Source organism: Peromyscus eremicus, chromosome 9, assembly GCF_949786415.1.
Source record: "Peromyscus eremicus chromosome 9, PerEre_H2_v1, whole genome shotgun sequence".
NCBI classification, from domain to species: domain Eukaryota; kingdom Metazoa; phylum Chordata; class Mammalia; order Rodentia; family Cricetidae; genus Peromyscus; species Peromyscus eremicus.
Window position 1 is genome coordinate 27,394,030 of NC_081425.1, and position 21,466 is coordinate 27,415,495.

Below are 21,466 nucleotides of genomic sequence, written 5' to 3' on the forward strand. Positions count from 1 at the left end.
ACTAGTATGTTTTCACATTCTAACTTGCACTGCATTGTACAAGCTGTTTTTTTTTCAATTGGATTGATGGCTATTTGATTTTATTTTCTATCAGGAGCTACAACCATAGAGAAGTATGACCTCAGAACGAATCTCTGGATCCAGGCAGGAATGATGAATGGCAGGAGGCTTCAGTTCGGTGTGGCTGTTATTGATGAGAAGCTCTTTGTAATTGGAGGTCGAGATGGGTTAAAGACATTGAACACTGTTGAATGTTACAATCCCAAAACCAAGACATGGACCGTTTTACCACCAATGTCAACACATCGACATGGTCTAGGTAAGGCCTATAATTATTGATATAATTTTTAGAAATTTTTTTTGAAAATACAAATGTACTAAAAATCAATGAAATGTAAATGCTATAAATTCTTATTTTATATAAAATATTTACTTGAAGGCAATACTTTAAGCTTTTCCACTTTTTCTAGATAGGCAGCCATGCATTCAGCTGTAGAAAAAGGAGGCTGAAAAAACAAAGGAGAGCAAAGCTGTCATAACGTTTTCAAGAACTCATATTTGTACATTTGGTGTGGAAAAGATGAAATCAGATATAGTACTAAAGACAAATAAAGCACTGGATAGACAGTCCTAAAATTCAGAGGAAGAAGTATTTACTGTGAAGTAAACACACTGAAGGTAGCTTCTCGCACAGTGCTGGAGAGGTAAATTTAACTGTTTGGGGTTAATTTACTCCACTGAAAAAAATAATAGAGAAGAATGACATGTGGAAAGGTATTGGTGAAATTATTAAGGCCACTCCACGTAGTAAAAAGGGAGGTTTATTTTGTGGGGTAACTTACAAGTGAAGGGATAGGTAGGTTTCAGGGTCTGAGAAAGGTGTGGGGCAGTCTAGTGGTGTTTTCTGGAGAACTCTGCTAGGCCTACCTCCAGCATCCAGGGTCCAGGAACCAAGAGAGCCAGCACATCCGGATCTCAGGTCTTCAGGGCCCTCCTTTGGCCCTGCCTTGTAGGCGTGACAGTCACCGAAGCCTCAATGGGGTTGGAACTTCCAGATCAAAGCTGGAATGGCTACCCACTACAGAAAGGTGTGAGCCACTGTGAGAGGTCTCCTCTGCTCCGCTTCCAAGGAGCATCATGTTGAGTAAGGAATCAGGCTTGGAATCAAGACTATGTAACCGAGCCTCTTGTATTTACACTTTATATTTGAGTGTTACAGAAGAAACAATTTAACATGATTTCATTTTGAGTGGTAATATCAATTATGAAACAATACTCTTCATTATTCAGTTCTATACATTTTGTATGAGGAATTGAATAAGGGCCCTTTTTGAATCTATATTCCATGTGGTGAGAGTTGTAGGTAAAATTGCCAAGCACTTCTTTCAAAGAATTGATACATTTCAGGTAAGTGACTTCACATGTCTTTTGTATTTAGGATACACATCATAAAGTATATCATAGTTTAATTATAAATCCATATATTTAGACATCCACAAGAAAATAGTCCTATAATAATATTAAAAGTGAATAAAAAAGTCTTTCTTCACCAATATGTCTAGTACACACACACACACACACACACACACACACACACACATGCAGACACACACACACACATACACATGTTCTGCTATCAATCTAAGTTGATAGCATCAGAGTTGAAAAGAATGGCAAATACTACCTTTCAACAGACCAATTTAAAAAGTCATTAAAAGCACATTGTAAATGTTTATGTGGAAATGGAATTGTAAGGAGAATTATCTGAGGCATATGGAATATAATGTTTCCCACAGGCTTTAGAAACCCAATAGCGCCAGAGTGGTGGTGGTGCATGACTTTAATCCCAGCACTCGGGAGGCAGAGCCAGGCGGATCTCTGTGAGTTTGAGGCCAGCCTGGGCTACCAAGTGAGTTCCAGGAAAGGCTCAAAGCTACATAGAGAAACCCTGTCTCAAAAAACGAAACAAACAAGCAAACAAACAAAAAAAAGAAACCTGATAGCAACTCAAATAATCCTCCTTTTTCATGTCTAATCCTCTTCTGGTTTGTGCATTCTCTACCTCTTTGATTACCAAATTAATATGTCACCTTCTTGTCTCATGATTTTGACTATCTCTGTTCTTTGCTTCCTATTGCCTACTTCTTCTTATCATATGTTTTTTTTTTTTTTTCTGTTCGCTTGTTTTTTGAGGAAATACTCTCCTACAGAACTTCTAAAGTGCAGAACTGTCTATAATAATAAAATCACAACAAAGAATCACATAGAAATCACATTTCTGAGCCCAGTCTCATTTGAAATTCCCTTGTCAATGGTCAGGAGAGCCCTATATATAGAAAATGACCTTTGGATTACACATTCACCCAAGGTCCAGTCAGATGAAACAAGGTTGCTAGGGAGACAAAGTGCATACAGTTTTCTCTGATATGGCAGTATCCCACCATGAACAACTGAATGAAAGAAAGCTCAGTATAATTGTCATACCCAACTACAATAAGCATCCAGAGCCATATACTTGTCCTCTCTCTAGTTGTGTTGTCTTAATATCGATATTGCTTATTTAGTCACTCATATGTTTTAAGTTTTATTTTTTCTCTCAGTTTATTTATTGATTAATATCCAATTTTTAATTGTTCTCAATTTATATATGGCACAATATTTACAACATGTATTAATATCCTAATCCCAATTAATTTGGGTTTATAAAGTTATGCTAAAATTGCTACTTAGCAATTCATTTTATTGCCCCCCTTCTTCTTATCAGTGTTAATACTCCGTTATCCCTGTGAAATTGCTATCTGTCTTTAAAATTTGTACCTCCTTATTTCTTTTTAATTTATGGTAAATGATTTCTTTCCTCTCCTTCTGCATTCTCCAAGCCATCCTTCAATCTTCTTTACTTTCCTTCATTCTTTCCTGTTACTCTTCCTCCTCTTTTCCTATTGTTTTCCTACTCTTTCTTCTGTTCATTCTCCCACTTCTTATCTTCAATTTCTTTTGTCTTCTTAATCTTCAAATTCTTTTTAACAGTTTTGGTCAATTAAGTATATGGCTCTGTTTCTGTGTATTCATATGGATAATATGAATATCAAATACTCTAAATGCATAAAGAAGGATCAAATCCCTAGGGTTTCTTTGCACCTTTATTTAGTAATTCACATGAATGAAAGACTGTCTCCGGAATAGGAAGCTCTGATATTGGCAGCTTTATTCACAGAATCACCTGCTATTGTCTGTCCTTCAAATACAGACATCAGAGCCAAAACTTTATTTACTCCTCCTCATACAAAAATCTCTTGAGACTGTCTTCCTTGTGGCAAATTGTCTAACTTCAGAGCTGGTGCTTAAGAACAGAAAACAATACTTGGGATGAGTGTGTATTGCTTTCTTTTAGTAATAGCTCACTGAAACTAGTCTTGACATAACCCCAATGGTCAGAGACTACTTCTGGCAAGTTCTGAACTCATATTGATGTTTCATTGATTAAAGCATAAAGATGAGATGACTTATCATATGAGAATAATGAAGCATAAACAGTAATAAAACAAAACAAAACATTGCATAAATCATTTTTCCTTTTGGAACATCAGACAGGTCTATTGCCTAAATTTTCATCTCACTCAGGAAATAACAATTTCTTCATTTTATTTATTCATTATTTTTTACTTTATTCTTCGATACTTCTACAAATACATAATGATTCTACCAAAATCTGCTTCCCAGGAAATCTCCCTCATACATTAATGTCTTCTTTTGCATATGGCTCACAGCTTCTAACTAGGATTGTGTACATGAGCAAGTGTGAATATAGACAGCTTTTAGTGGGTATACCACTGAAGAAAATGACACATCCTTTTGTAACCATAGCTAATAATCCCTTAAGTAGTTTCTGAAGCCCCTCCCTGCTGTGGGATGGTCTGTATGTCAAATGTGTTGCTGATTGGTCAATAAATAAATCACTGATTGGCCAGTGGCCAGGCAGGAAGTATAGGCAGGACTAACAGAGAGGAGAATTGAGAGAACAGGAAGCTGGGTGAGGGAGACACTGCCAGCCTCGACCATGACAAGCCGCATATGAAGATGCCAGTAAGCCACGAGCCATGTGGCAAGGTATAGATTAATAGAAATGGATTAATTTAAGCTGTAAGAACAGTTAACAAGAAGCCTGCCACGGCCATACAGTTTGTAACCAATATAAGTCTCTGTGTTTATTTGGTTGGGTCTGAATGGCTGTGGGACTGGCAGGTGAGAGAGATTTGCCCTGACCATGGGCCAGGCAGGAAAACTCTAGCTACACCTCCCCCATCCCTGATGAAATGTTAGTGGGCCAATATTGTGCTTATCTTGTTCCAATAACCATAGCTGTAGTGAGATTATAAGTTCAGATGTCAGGACAAGTCCAGAAGATAGCCTTTGTGGCAGGTGTCCCTGTCCTTTGCCCTCTTTCTACTATGTGTACTCCACGGTTCTCTGAGCCTTAGAGAGGCCAACATACAACAAAGACCTGGAACCCTAACTCATCCTTACCCACTTCATTATTCCCTACTTGTGTTACACAGCATAATTTCCATGATCAAAATTGCTAAAATTGGGTTATAAAATACATTTGAATGATAAACTTGAAGTGAAATTCATAAAATTAAAAACAAAAGTCAAAGAAATTTTGACCTAACAAGCATTTTTATCTTGGTTTCCTAATATATATTTGAATATGTTAATACATATATTTATAGTTTATGAGCTCACAAGAATAGTTTCATTGTTAGAGACAACAAAGTACTTTTAACATTTCATAGCTTTCAATAAATTAAGGAAGTACCTTCTGCTAGATAAACTAGCCTGTGAAAATTATATGAATATAACTTTGTGGTGTCAGAGGGGCCATTTGTCTGCCCGGGGAATATAACTAATTAAGTCAATGTGTTTTCAATTAGCTACAAGTTTTTACTATAATATGAATGTCTATAAAACATATAGTTATGAAAATTATATCTTTTGCATATTTTGTATTACATAAAACTTTATAAGAAAATACTTCATAGTTTATATAAAGTTTTTTTGAGGAAAATCTTTGAGTAATATATTGACTGGTTAATAAGGATTTCCTACATATCAGTAGACTATACATGAGATACATGGAGAGGTTGTTTTATTCTTGTGTGATTTGATTTTATATGCAACACAATAAACAGATTATTAGAGTAGAATTGCTTATATTAAAAATCACTTATTTTTAATTTAGAATTAGGAAATGCTCATTTTAAGCAATATATTTCAGCCAGTATTTAAGTCTCATTAATTTGTCACTGATTTCTCTTGACAGACATTAGTTTAATAGTTTTTATAGTTCTCCCGAGTGCTGAGATTAAAGATGTGTGCCACTACCGCCCGGCTCATCTACCATTCTTAACTATGAATATTATACTGTCCAAAGTCTCAAAGGAGATTGAGGAAAACTGAAATAAGCATTCACTATGGTGGTTAATGTCTTTAATCTGAATTTTCACATTTATTTTTCATTATTGTCTTTTTTGAATTTTTTAAAATGTGTTGTTTTCTTAATGTGTTCTCTTTGCTTGCTTGCTTCAGCCGTTTATTTTTTATCTTTGCTCAATATTATTACTTGTTCTGTTAACCTATAAAAATACTTTCAAAACAAAGCTGATTTACAAATTGATCAGTTTCCAAAATGCATGTCATGGAAGACCTGGGATGTCAATATAATTATTTCTGATGCAAGAATCATATTCTATTTTTTATAGAGCAAGTAGTTGCTAATTACTAAGTACACAGTAGTTTACCTTATAAACATATATGGTTATTTCTTTACTTTAAATAACCAATCAAAATTCTACTAACTTACCAGTATAGAATGAAAGCCCACCAGCGAGCTCCCAAATGATCCCACACAAAGTTTTGTTCTTAATTATAAATGCCCGGCCTTAGCTTGGCTTATTTCTTGTCAGCTTTTTTTAACTTTAAATGAACCCATCTGTCTTTTGCCTCTTAGATTTTACCTTTCTCTATTTTTGTATACCTTTCCTTATTACTCTGTTGCTGGTTGTGTAGCTGAGTGGCTGGTCCCTGAAGTCCACATCTTTCTCTCGCTTCTAGATCTCTCCTCTTCCATATTTCTCCTTCTATTATTTTTCTGCCTGCAAGCTCTGCCTATCCTTTCTCCTTCCTCACTACTGGCCATTCAGCACTTTAGTAGACCTTAAGGTGTTTTAGACAGGCACGGTAACACAGCTTCACAGAGTTAAACAAATACAACATAAACAAAAGTAATATACTTTAAAATATTTCCCAAAAAGAAGGTTTGCAAATAATCATGATACATAAACACATCGAAATGTAGATAGATGGATAGGTATAAATACCTGTATAAATAGGTATACAGATATGTAGGTAGTATCCCCTGATATCATTGTCTGTCTGTAATCTCCCAAACTACCTTGAGAATAAATAGGGAAAATGAAACTGATTAAATTCCTTTTAAGTCATTAAAAGAAGCATGCATAAAATTGTGGAAATTTATGAAACAAAAGTTAATAATCAGAAAGGTTGATCTCTCACTCCTGTCCAAGAAATCAACATAGAAAAATAACATAATTGGAGGTATTTTTATTGTAAGAGAAATGTATGACTTTTAAAATGAGTAGTCCAGAAAACAACCTAAAAAGTGAGATAAAGGTAGAGCAAGCTCCCTCAATTTGTTTCAAGTTTAATAACATTGAGGTTATAACATGTTCCATGACATTTGTGGTTTTGGGAAGGAGCAACTAAAGCTAATCTGAACATGACCTTGTAAAAACCTCAGTGAAGTAAGAAAAATAAAATGTTCAAGGGAAATACAAACTGGGAATTTACTGTTTTATATCAAGTCTAGCTGTCAGGAAGTATTGAATGCCTGTTTAAATTTTGGCAGGCAAAGGTTTTAACTTTGCTCATGATGAACCAAGCCAATTCTCAGGAGTGGAACAAGAAAAGACATCCTAAACCTAGGCTATCTCAATTTAATGAAAGATGAATATGAACTTTATAATCCTCCTTCAAACATAAAAAAGAGGGAGGGGAGGGATGAGGAGAAAGAATGAGAATGTAGTTTCTCATGAGAAAGACTTCAGAATATTTTAGTGATTCCACTAGTAAGATCCGAAGATCTTCCAACTGTCATCTGCTATGCAGTCATAAGATTGTTGACCAAGCTGTCAGTAGAAGAAAAACCACTAGCATATGACTCCCTCCCACTTACAAGGCTTTGATAGCCCAAGTTTGTCTCTGAATTGTATTTGTTGCTTGAATGAATTCTGATACTATATCTGAACTATTGTACTAAGCTAGAGTTAACTTACTAAAAGAATCTGAGGATGGTTATTTAAAACAGAGGTGGGAATAAGGTGAAATAGATTTTACTTATATCTGGAAGTGTTCCTGTGTTAGGGAAACAAAACTAATCAGCTAAATAAACTCTTGGAGAAAATAAATGTTAAAGTAATAAGCATTGAAAATTCTGTTGAGAATATAATTTTCTTGAATACTTATGTGTATATATTTCAGAAGAAATAGGACTTAAACTAATGTTTATTGTCAGTACTTTCTATAGCTTTTAAACAACACAGAATAGCGCTAGTAATGAATGCACTGAGGATTTATCAGTCAAAAAATAAACCTGTTTGTGTCTACTACAGCTCACTGGTATAGAAAAATCTCATTCTAATCTGTCAGTTTTCATTTTCTTAAAAAGAGCACCTGGTTCAGAGTAGACACTGTTTCTGTAATTACTTGCATGTATGGTTGTTCTTTCTGTGTCTCTTTTACTTAAAGAATAGCATTGCTTACTAGACCAGATCAACCTATTTCTTTATAAAGGTTTCCCACAGAAGATTTGCAAGACTTTACAAGGAATAGATTTTAATGTAGTACATTCAATATCATGTATCAAAGGTTAAACACATATAATATAAAATGGGGAAAAGTAGTTTAAGTATACAGCTAAAAGAAATGACTCTTTGATAACATATGCCTTTTTGTTCTGTTCAGACCACATGATCACGTCCTACAGATGAGTATTCACACAGACCCACTATTTTGCTCCCTATCCTTGTCTCACTCATTAAAAACAGAATGTTATAAAAGTAATATTTTAGAAACTATAGCTCTATGATCTTTATCTATGGCTTAAACAAAATAGTATTTTCTTATTACTCATATAGAAGAGATTAAAACAGGTATGTAAGTTCAAAGTCTATTTTGGAGTCACTATTTATTTTTGCTCATTTACTAGATACTTGTGAAAATATAATTTATAACTTATTAATAACTCTACAATAAGATAAATAAAACTAAATGTAAAGTATCCAAGAATACTATAATTTTTCCATACACTGATTAACTATAAACTAGAAATGAAAAACCTTAGATATTTAGTATTCTGTAACTACAATGTCGTGCTTCCTGTTGAATACCTAGCTTGGATTTTTCCTGATGTTTTCATTTATTTGTGTTCTTGTTCAAGGAAGCCTTTATGGAAGAGTTTTTAATTATTTACTCTTACCATAAAATTATCTAATAAAAATGTCGAAATACTAATCAGATGTGTCCTCTAGTGCAATAGTGACAAGAATATTATAGGAATAATCAATGACTTTTTGATTAGATTTAAGGTAATACATAGGAGGAAATTATTCCTACCACTTTAAAACCACATTCATATTTTGTGGTTGTTTGTTGGTTTGTTTTTTCTTCCCCTAGGGTTTAACTAGGTTGTACATGTTATGTGATCATAGCTTTGAAACCTTCTGATATAGCCTTGTGGGCACATCAGTGAGTAAAGCACCTGAATATAATGTCTTCTCCCACCTCAGAGCCCCTACACCAGCTAGCTGACTGTTGGTGACTCTATATCTCCATAAAGTGTGCTATTATGAGTTCAATATTGACCTGACCTTCTCAACCTTATAAAGTGGTATTTTGTAGCACTTCTTCCTGTGTTTCTACTCTTTCTCCTTCAATGTTTCATAAACCTTACAGGATTGTTGTGAATGTCTGATTTAGGGCTGATTCATGGAGTTGGGTAGGTGATACCTGGCAGTGGTTTGTTCCTTTGTCTCTCTGATCTTTCAGCACTTATATATATCTGGCTCCAGTTTTTTTTTTTTATTAAAAAAAGACCATTTTTGAAATTTGAATAACGGATGTATGAGATCATTGATATCTAACTCCCCCAGAGGCCTTCATATTACTTCCTAGAACTTTGAAAGTAGACAGCATGGAGGAAATTTTCAGATCATAATAACTTTGCACCTCTGTATTCAACTTGTGTCTTCAGGAATAGGATCTTATGAATTAGTTATGATAAGCAATGATTAAGGTATCTTTGGGTCATCTGTGACTATCTCCTGCAAGATTATCCAATACCTCACAACACACGCACGCACGCACACGCACACACGCACGTGCATGCACACACGATTTCTCTATAATGACCCCTATCTTCCAGAGCTGACATAATCTAGCATTGAAATGTATCTTCTTTTATCTAGTTTTTCAGTTGGGCTACCAGATAGTAAATATTCTGTGTGGTTTCTCCATACCCCTTTCAATGTTATTTTTCTCATTCTTATCCTCTCTTCTCTCCAAACCTCTAACCCTCGTTTACACCTTTCCACCCCATTATTCCCTCTCTCCCCCTTCATTTTGACTATATACTAATGTGCTCATTCCCTTAAGGTAATACCTCCCACAACTATTCTGTTTCCTGTGTGCTGCTTTCTGGAGCTACATGAAGCTGAATACACAAGTCTAAAGAATTGAAGTTAGGACCTAATATGAGAGAGAACATGAGGTGCTTATATGTGTTGGCCTGTATTGTCTCTAATTATGTGGTCTCTAGTTTTATCCATTTAACTGTAACTTTCATTTTCCTTTATTAATAATATTAAAATTCCATTGTGTTATATACCACATGTGCATTATCCATTAGTCATTTGATGTACATCTAAACAAGTTCTTTTTCCCAGTGTTTTGTTTTGTTATTTCCAGAAAAGATCTCACTATGTAGCCAGGCTGACTTCAAACTCATAGAGATGCACCTTCCTTTGCCTCCCTAATGGTGGGATCAAAGATAAGCACTACTACTCCTGACTTCATTTTCTAGTTTTTAGAGGAGAACTTCAATGACCATGTATGTGAACATTTCTCTTCAATGTGTTATAATTTTTTTCTTATTTTTCTTTTTATATTTCTTATTGTTTAAAACAATTTTTATTTTTGAACATATTTCACTAATATTGTTCCCCCCAAAACCCTTCTGAATCCTCTCCCCTTAACAACAATTCAACTTTAAATTCTTCCTAAAAAATAAACCCCAATAAAATAACAAATCCCTCAAAACCAAGAAAACAAAAATAAAAGCACACCCGTAAAAAAGTAAAAACAAAACACCAAACCATGACAAAATAAAAGCACACACACATACACACACACACACACACACACACACACACACACACACACACACACAGGGAAAATGAAAAGTGGAATCCATTATGTATTTTTCAACTACTCCTAATCAAGAAGTCTATTCTGGAGTGGTTAATGTACCTAGTGTCACTCTATTTAAGAATGATTTTTCCTCTCCAAATAAGTGTAAGTGACAGTTCAATTGCTAACCTTTACCCTTGTGGCTAGGTTTTCATTCATTAATTCACTCTTTTTTATATAAAAATGTAACAAAATTTAAAAAAAATAATACAATATGTTGTGGGTTTTCTTGTGATGCCCTTGGCCCCTCTGGTTCCCATAATCTTTCCTCCCCCTCTTCCAAAGGATTCTCTGAGATCTGCCTAACGTTTGACCATGGGTCTCTGCATCTATTTCTATCAGTTGCTGGGTGAAGTCTCTCTGATGACTAGGCAATGATTTATGAGTATAGAAGAATATACACAGAATCAATGAACCTGGGCTTATAGTAGCTCACAGAGACTGAACCGCCAACCAGAGAACTTACATAGGATTGACCTAGGTCCTCTGTATATATGTTACAATTGTGTGGTTTGATCTTCTTTTGGGACTGCTATCAAAGGGAGAAGGGGCTGTCTCTGACTCTGTTACCTGCTTTTAAGACCCTTTCCTCTTACTGGGTTTACTTGTCCAGCCTTAATAGGAGAGGAGGTTCCTTGTCTTATTGCAACTTGATGTGCCATGGATGGCTGATATACATGGGAGGCCTGGCCTTTTCTGAAGAGAAAGGAGGAGTAGATGGAGGTAGGATGGGGGAGGGACTGGGAGGAGAGAAGAAAGGGGAGACTGTGATCAGGATGGGAAAAATTAATTAAGTAATAATAAATAAATTTTACCAGGCACAGAATCCCAGCAAAATAATTAAAATAAATCTGTGGAAATTAATTAATTAATAATAATAATAACAATAATAGTATAAAATAATACTATCACGTGAACATTAGACAAAATCCACCAACAGACTAGAAAAGAGCCCAAGAGAAAACACAAGAATCAGAAACCTACTCATTCACACACTCATAAAGCTCATAAAATATGCTCAACTGAAAGCCATAGTATGGGCCAGAGGACTTCATGGAGGTCTGTGGTAGCCATTTGCATACTGCTTCCATCTCTGTGAGTTCATCCAAGTGTTGCTCATATGGATTTAGAGAGACTCATTATCTTGGTTTCCTCCAGAAAAGAGAACTTGTAGTATTTTCTGAATGTACAACATCTGTATTATAGTAGATTAGTTTATTTAATTATGCAATTTCATGACACATCAAGAAATATAAGTGTTTGAAAATTGATTTTTCTTTTGTTTTATGGCTGCTATATTTTATTTAAACAGCAGTCCTAATATTTGTTTTCCTTAACATGCTTTTTGATTTTTAGGTTTATTATTAAAGCTTTATATTTTACGGACTATTAATTACACATAACACAATCCAATCAAATATTTTAAGATCTTACATTATTCCACTATGACAATTATAAATGTTTTGTTTTTTGATAATCAGTATGGATTGAAATCTATTGTTCTTTGTGTATATATTACGGCTTTCATTTTTGTACTTATAAAGGATTCCTGTGTGTGTCAACATGCCTTTCTGTCTATATGTTTCTTGTGGTTTTGCTTTGTCTCATTTTTCTTCCTCTTGTTTTTTTTTCTTTCCTGTTATGATTTGTTTGTTTTTACATTATTTTATTTTATTATTATTCTTTAGGTGTTTGTTTTCTAAAGAGAGACAGAAAAAGGGAGGATTTGGGTAGGGATGGAAGGGTAGGATATAGGAGGATTTGGGAGAGGAGAAACAGTGAGTTCCAAGAATCTAAGAATCTATTCCTTAGAAAAAAATCTAATTTCAATAACAGAAATATATTGATTTTTGAGCAACCTCAAGCAGTAACTCCACATTGTGTATTAGAATAAGTGTACAATGCTGACGTTATAGACAGAAGTTAAGAAGAAAGAATAAGGACCCAGATAGTAGGATAAACAGAGCAAGAAGGAAATGGATTGAGACAAATGCAGACTATTGTTTGTTCTTCCCAGGACACTTTTGAATTTGATCTTATTTTTGATTGTCAGCATCTGAAGTCACATTAAGTTAAGACTTACATTAACACTAACAAGGGAATGTCAAAAACTGATGCTATCACCTTAAACACTGTTTCCCATTTAATCTTCACAACAGCCCCATGAGGTATTATTTTTTTTTTACCACAGCTTTAAAAACAAGAAACTGGAGGTCAGAGAAGGAGATACTTATCCATGCTTACAAGGATACTCAGAAATCTTTGCAAAAAATTCTGTGCTCCTGTGATTGTGATTTCTTCTTGAAAAAATTAAACAACTTCTCAGGTTCTGGCCCAGGGAATACCATGTATATCATTTACTCCCAAACATTGAGAAAATACTTAAGGGATATTTTAAATTTGAGTGACATGCACCCAGTCACACTGAAAAATAGTGGGCAGTCTGCAAGAAAACACATTTCCAAGATGGAAGAGAAGTTGTTTCAATTTCTCTAATTTTTTTATGTTTATTTTTGTCACTAATAGTTAAACCACATCATGTACTAGTTAACCATTCTTACCACTGACATACTTCAAAAGCTGCTGTTTATGTTAACTTTTAAAATGATTTATTATTAGTATTAGTATTAGTATTAGTATTTATTATTAATTACATGCTGGCCACAGTTTCTTGTCCTTCTTCCCAGTCTCCCCAACAGCTCCCTCTCCTCCTCAGTTTCTATTCAGAAAAGGACAGGATTTGCATGGATATAGGCCAAATATGGCAAATCAAGTTACAGTAAGACGAGAGTCCTCCCCTTGTTCAAGACTGGACAAAGCACCCCAGTATGAGGAAGAAGGTCTCACTAGCCAGCAACAGACTCAAAGACAGCCCCTGCTCCCATTGTTAGAAGGCTCACAAGAAGACAAAGGCAGCCCCTGCTCCCATTGTTAGAAGGCTCACAAGAAGACAAAGGCAGCCCCTGCTCCCATTGTTAGAAGGCTCACAAGAAGACAAAGGCAGCCCCTGCTCCCATCACTAGGAGGCCCACAAGAAGACAAAGGCAGCCCCTGCTCCTATCACCAGGAGGCCCACAAGAAGACAAAGTTACACAACTGGAGCATGTAAAGGACCAATGCAGTCCAATGCAGGCTCCCTAGTTGTCCATCCAGTTTCTGTGCATCCCTGTGAGCCCAGGTTAGTTGACTCTGTGCTGTCCTTGACCGCTTTAGCTCCTATAATCCATCCTCCCATTCTTCTGCAGGATTCTCCAAGCTCTGCCTAATTTGGGCTGGGGGGGGGTCTCTGCATCTGTCTCAATCATTTGCTTCTCCAGGCAGTGCTAGGCGTGGGCTAACTCTCATGGCCTGGGTCTCAGGCTGGACCAGTTATCAGTTGACCACTAACACAATTTCTGCAAGACCTTTAACGCAGCATATCTTGTAGGCAGGAAGAATTGTAAATTGAAGATTATATCACTGGGTTGGTATCCTAATCTCTCCACTGGAAGTCTTGTCTGATTACTGGCCAATTTCTGGCTACATATCCCTTCTTGCTTAGTTAGGGTCACCCTTGTCAGATTCCCGGGAGTTTCCATTGCATTAGGTTTCTACCTCACTCAAAAAATTTCCCCTTTTCCAGCCATCTCTTCTTAGTATTTTCTCCCTCTATCCCTCCACCAGATCCCTCCTATTTCCATCCCCTCCAGCTCCCGGTTCACCCAAGAAATCTATTCCATTCCCCATTCTCAGGAAGACTAGGGAGACAGAAGCAGGCTGATCTCTGTGAGTCTGAGGCCAGCCTCATCTCCAGAGTGAGTTCCAGAACAGCCAGGGCTACATAGAGACCATGTCTGGTAAAATAAATGAGCAAACAAACAAAAGAAACAACAATGAGAAACATACAAATTATGTTAAATTTTATTTGTTTCATTTTAATTAAACACAAATGCCCTTGTATGGTGGGGATAAAAGTAGAAAATCTTTTAAATTTTTCTTTACTTCCTCTCAAAATATGATTATTTAATGTCTAAAGTGGACTATGCTGTAAAATGACTTTGTCTATCTTAACACAAAATGTGAAAGCCTGATGATCTAATATTATTGCATTTTTTATGACTTAGCAATTTATTTATAAATATTACACTAGTAAAATGTTATAGGGGACAAAATTTGGTAAATTTATTTGCTGCCATATTATTATGTCTGTATATTTTAACTCACAAATGATCCTAATTTTATTTTATTTTATTTTTTATTTTATTTTTTTTTTTCGAGACAGGGTTTCTCTGTGTAGCTTTGGTGCCTGTCCTGGATCTCACTCTGTAGACCAGGCTGGCCTTGAACTCACCGAGATCTGCCTGGCTCTGCTTCCTGAGTGCTGGGATTAAAGGCATGTGCCACCACTGACCTGCAGTCCTAATTTTATTTTTCAGTAAAGGAGTAAAAGTCACATGTTGCAACATTCTCATCATTAAAAAGAATTCATGCAATATTATTAAAGAGACCTCATAATCTAATTATAAGGACTCAATTCACTCCACTGTTTGCCTTTCTTTAAAAAAAATCTGTTTTTCTTTCTAAACTTTCTGAGATACTTTTGACTAGTAGCAGCTTAATTGACGGTGTGCTAATAAGATCAATTGGGGCCTCGACATTGTGAAGCTGGCAATGACAGACAAGATTCCTCTGTTGAGAAGTGTAATCTCAGCCTTCAAATCTAGGCATTAATAAATGGAATAATTGCCTGTCAGCATGCTTCTAAAATATTTAAGATGCAGAGATAAGGAAGAGGAGCTCATTAAAAATAAATTGTGCCAGTTGGTCCTTTTTGCTTGAAGTGAATTCTGAAGACAATAAGAAATTATTGCTAATGTTAGAAAATGTAGATGTAGATAAAGAAGGCATCTGTCTTCCTTTTTTTCCTATGGAATGTTCTGAAAGTTGAACAGTGTTAACTGATTGCTTGTGCATAGAGAACAGACCAACAAGCTCAAACCTGCAGCACTGAGCAAAAACAAAATGTTATGTATGCATAGAAAGTCAGTAGATTCAGGTGGACATAAGACTTCTGAAACACCAAGATGGGAGTAAAAACAGCTAGCAGAGCTGACCAGTGCTCTGTTGATGACCAAACAGTCAATCAGCATAATTAGCCAGCACCAGACATGTCTCCTAGATGATAACACAGAAGACTATCCTTTTGCTTTTATTTGCTTTATTCACCTATTTGTCTAACACATACATAAACTTATCTAGAAGGATTAATAATAAATAATATTATTAAGATCTTATTATTTCCTTATGTAACAATTAATTATTAGTTTAGTCATTTTTTTATTTCATCTTCACAAGACCAAAGTTAACCTGAAGATTATTGTGTGTGTGTGTGTGTGTGTGTGTGTGTGTGTGTGTGTGTGTGCATGTACATGCAAGCACACTTTCCATAGCATTTCTGTAGACTTCAGGGGAGAACTTGTGAGAATTGATTTTTGCCTTCAAACATTTCTGTCCCAAGGATCAAAATCATGTCACCAGGGTTGGTAGCAAGTACCTTTTTATCTTGGGCCCATTCTGTTTTATGAGACAGAAACTTTCTCTGGCTTGAGACTCAAAAATATGTGAAGCTGGCTGTGTATATAACTGAATAGAGAGCCCCAGTGCCCTTCTCCACCTTCCCAGCATTAGAATGACCATTGTACACCATGACACCCAGGTATTTGCATGGGGGATGAGAACTGAACTTCACTCTTCATGCTTGCATAGCCAGGACTTTTCCAAGTGAACAGTCTCTCCAGTCGCTCCAAGCTGATTTTAAGTTATCTATGAAAAATATAAACTCTTCCATATAGCAATTATAGGCAGTCAAAATTTCCTCGTTATCTTTTTTTTCTTTTTACTATTTTAATTTTGTTATTCAGCTTTGGTACTAGACTAAAAGAGTATATTTAGTACACAATATACTATCAAACTAGAAACATCATAAAAGTATCTATATGCCTTAATTGTGAAAGGTATTCCTCCATCTGTGCTGACCCTCCCCAGTCTGCTACATAGAAAGCTCTTACTTTTCTGTAGTGGTGTCCCATGAGTTCCTGCTGTGATTTATCATGTTTTAATAACCGTGGCCATACATTGTAGATATTAAACTTAGTACCTTTCAGACTTCCTCTGTTAGCTTCTAAAAGATTCTATCATATTTGTTTTTACTTAGTGTCTCAATCTTACAGTCACATTGCTGCTTTACTTTATAACTCTGCTAAATGATCAAAGAAAGTATTTAAATAAATCCTAACCCAATCATAGTGGCACATGTCTTTTTATTATTTTATTATTTTATTTCATTTTATTTATCCCAGCACTTGGGAGGTAGAGTCAGCCAGATCTCTATGAGTTGGAACCCAGCCTGGTCTACATGTGCCGTACAGGTCAGCCAGGGCTGTATAGAGATACTCTGTCTCAAAAACTCAAAACTAAAACCAAAACCAAAGCCAGAGCCAGACAGACAGAGAGAGAGAGAGAGAGAGAGAGAGAGAGAGAGAGAGAGAGAGAGAGAGAAACCCTAAAAAATTTTGTTACTTATGAAGATAAGAACAATACTTTTTCAAACAATTTCCATTTGTATATAAAATTCAACTTTTTGAATTTTAGTCAGAAAAACTTAGGATAAACTGAAGACACCTCATTTTGATTAAGGAATAATGAATAATTGACCAAAGTACAATAACATACTAACTAATGAAGGTATTAGTAATGAAATCAATTAGGAAATAAAACAAATGGAAAGGTTTACAAGTTAAACTATTTCTGTTCATGTGCAAAATAGTTAAACTCAGAGAGTAATTAAAATTTATAAGGAATGAAGTCTAGAAATTAAATCCTAATGAAGGCTATTATTTACCTTAGACTTGATAACATATCTTCTTTAATACTTTAGCTTTCGGTTTTAGACAGAATGTGCTTGCAATTTTATTTTCATATACACATAAAACATTTAATGAAAATGATTGACTTCATTACTTATTAAATCTTTGTGACTAATCTAGCAAACTTTCTACAACTGAAGTATAATATTCACTATATTATGTTAGGGAAATGAACATTCTAGGACGTAGGATATGTTTCAGTTGGTATAGAATTTGCTTGGCATGCACGGAGCATCCTATTTGATCCCAAACACTGTGCAAAACAAATGTTTTATGGCATTTCATGACTATAATTCCAAGGTCACACTCACCACAGATACACAGTGAGTGAGAGGGAATTCATTCATTTACTGGGACAATGGGACACTTAAATGAAAAAATTGAAAAAAATCCATCTTACATAAGGAATTGGCTAGCAAAAGGGCTTGGTTGACAGAAGTAATTGCATCTACCAGGATGGAAGAAGAGAATGAACTGCCTAAAGATGTTCTCTGAGTACAGAGGTCATGTGTGGGCATGCACTCTCACACATATCATATATGTAAACATTGAGTTAAATATGACATTTTCCTTCTAAATAGCCAGAAAAATGTCTTAAATACAATATGAAGTCTTGGAATAATTTACTTTATTTTTTTAAAATTGTGTGAATATGTGTGTGTTTGTGTGTGGTATGTGTATGTGAGTGCAGGCGCCCACAGAGGACAGAAATATAAGTTCTCTGGGAGTGAAAGTTACAGGTGACTGTGAGTAGACAGCATGGATGTTGGGGACCACACTAAAGTCTTCTATAAGAGTTGAAATGTGCTATTAACTATGTATCCATCTATCTATACAGCCACTTAGATTCTTAACTACAGTATTTTCACTTAATATTTTTTAAAATTAAAATAAAAGAATTTACTTAATGAATATTATGAATCAAAACAATGCCAGATCTTACAATTCAACTGAGACAGTTTCATTTTTTTTCATTTTTCTTTATTAAGAAATTTTCTGCTCACTCCACATACCACCCACAGATCTCACTTCCTCCCTTCTCCTACTCCTCAGCCCTCTCTCCCAAGCCTCCCCACATCCCCACATCCCCCAAATCAAGGTCGCCCATGGGGAGTCAGCAGAGTCCTGCACACTGAGCCCAGGCAGGTCCAAGCCCCTTCCCATTGCACCAAGGCTACACAAGGCATCACACCACAGGCACTGGATTCCCAAAAGCCTGCCCATGCACCAGGGACTGATCCCTATCCCCCTGCCTGGTTGCCCTCCTCACCCCCCTGCCCCAGTTTGTTCAAGCCAAACAACCATCTTCCATATCCAGAAGGCCTAGTCCAATCCCTTGGGGACTCCACAGCCACCAGTCCACAGTTCATAGGCTTCCACTATTGTGGCTGGTTATCTCTGCATGTCCCCACCTGCAGAATCCGTCCTCTCTCTCATCAATTGGATTCCCAGAGCTCAGCCTGGTGCCTGGCCGTGGATCTCTGCATCTGCCTCCATCAGTCACTGGACAAAGGCTTTATGATGACAGCTAGGTTATTCGCTAGACTGGTCACCAGAGTAGACCAATCTAGGCACCCTCTGGACCACTGCCCACAGACCAGGAAATTTTATGAAAGCTTGTTTTTTTTTCCCCCTTTTCTTTTACACTACTGCCCTAAATATTCTATGTCATTAGTGGTATTATATATGTCACTTCAAACAACAGAACATGACATTATTCTAGATTTGAATTTGCTTAATTAACAGAATCTCTCATTCTTCCTTTATTTTCAATTGTTGAATTCTTGTTCTAGTTTACATGCATAAAACTGGCGACCACTAGATCTAAATCACAGTTGTAGGTCCTTTGTGAGATGCAAAGATTAACCAGGAAAAAGAAGCCTTGTACTAAGTGATTCTGCAATGTCTTAGAAGACATACATCCTCTTTCCTTAATGGAACTTAGAAAGCAATGTATCTAGTTAACCTCAACTGTCAACTAGACACTAACCTTGAGTCACATTGTGCCCTGCCTGCAGGGCTTCAGTGGGTTCTCGACCACCCTAAGGATGGAATGATAGTGACAGGAGATACAAGGAAATTCACCAAGTCTAGATTCTGATCAAGGTGCAACTTTATTTTTCTCCAAGAGGGTTTATATAGTTCCTGCAGGGTGGGGGGAGCAGGAAGCTGTCATCTGCATAAGGTGGGGCAAGCTAACAGGATATTTGCATAGGATGTTTACAGGGTGAAAGGGTCAAGGGCTCTGCCTCAATGTCCTGTTGCTAGGCAACCTGACTATAAGATGATCTAGTTCCCTGTCTTATGGGGGTCTGTATTTTTCCACTAACTAGAGAGTCTGTCCTTGTCCCTGACAACATTGGAAGACATAACTTGAACTGAGGAATACCCTCCACCAGATAGGCCTGTCAAACATTTTTTTTTTTTGATGGTCGATTGATGTCGGAGGGAGGGACTAGCCCACTATGGGTCATGTCATTTCTGTGCAAGTGTATGGTGATATTTTGTTTGTACTAAAATGTTATTTGTATATTAATAAATAAAGTTGCCCAGGGTCAGAGCTATTAGCAAGCCATAGGAAAGCTGGGCGGCGGTGGTGCATGCCTTTAATCCCAGAACTTGGTAGGCAGAGCTAGGTAGATCTCTGTGTGTTCAAGGATACAGCCAGCATTGGAGACACATGCCTTTAATCTCAAAACCAACCATAGAAGACTCGGAGGTCTGTACAGACAGGCAGTGACTAGGAGGTCATGTGGTTGGGTTTACAACCAATGAGAAGGCAGAACAGAAACTCTATAAAAAAGACAGACACGGGAAGTAGGTCTCTTTTGGAGAGGTAGGACCACCACGAGAGGAAGGGTAAGGTTTTTAGCTCTTAGCTCTGACGTCTTGGCTTTTTTCTTTGCATTGGTTCTGTGTTTCTTATTTAATAAGACAGTTGGTTACATCTACACAAGTGAGCCTCAGCTGTATGAATTAGGAGCAACCCAGTAGTTAATATTATTTGTTGGTTTTTGCTCCAAGCTCCTGTCTTGCATTCCTGTCCTAGTGTTCCTAGATGGTTGACTATAACCTATAAGATGAAATAAACACATTCCTCCCCTGGTACCTTTTATGTCTGGTGTTTATCACAACAAGAAAAAGCAAATTAGAATAGACCACACACACTATTACCAACTGGTTATTGCATTTTCTGCAACTTGGTGAGAAAGAAAATGATTGATTTGTAGATTTAAATAAAGAGTTGAAGAATGGATGTGTTTCAAATACTTTTAACAAAGTGGGAGAATTTGCCTCAGTGAAGGATACATTACAATAATATAAAAAATGATGTTAAATTCTATTGCATTGCAAGTATTCTATTTTACCTATTTGAATAATTTATGAATCTACTAGTCATAGATATAACTTGGAATGAAGCTTGAGGACGAGTATTATGCAATATATTACATTAAACTGATGTTTTTCTTTAGTTTTATTCTTACAGTGGAAAAATATTTGCAGTTTTCAGCAGCAGTATGTCATACTTCATGCCACTACAAGTTTAATTTGGCTCATTAATAAAAACTCAGTGGAGCAGTCAGTCTTTCTGCAAGTTCCCACTGCACAGGAGGAAGGCTGGAGCAATCACAGCTAGCCTGGCAACACAATGTTGGGAACATCCTATAGAGGGAAACTCCAGCCAAAATCATTTCAGTGACAACTGATGTCTGGCTTTCCCTGGTTTTACTCTTCAATATTTCCTTGTAATACTAAAGAAAGAGTTTCCATGTTTTTCAACAGAAAATGATAAAATCGTCTTGGATACTTAATAATTTTTGTTAAGAATGTGTTCCACTGAACGTGATCAAAAGTTATTGTAGAATGATGAAGGCATAGATGGGGCACCTCAAGGAAAGCATGTTAGATTTGATTTTCTATTTCCTTAAAATGTGACTGTGTTTTTTATTATTTTAAGTGGACACATACTTCTGCAACAGATAAACAATTTTAAGAAACCTATTCCCGAGACAAAA

General features: G+C 36.1%; 1 protein-coding gene across 2 annotated transcripts in view; it reads left to right on the top strand.

Annotated features, from left to right (window-relative positions):
- The window catches only part of Klhl1 (kelch like family member 1), a 339,100-nt gene that overhangs the window by 253,877 nt on the left and 63,757 nt on the right, over positions 1 to 21,466 (top strand). For both annotated transcript variants that reach the window (XM_059274318.1, XM_059274319.1), the window contains one exon: positions 95 to 319. In XM_059274318.1, the coding sequence (XP_059130301.1) occupies positions 95 to 319 (225 nt within the window). The remainder of the gene's footprint in view (positions 1 to 94; positions 320 to 21,466) is intronic.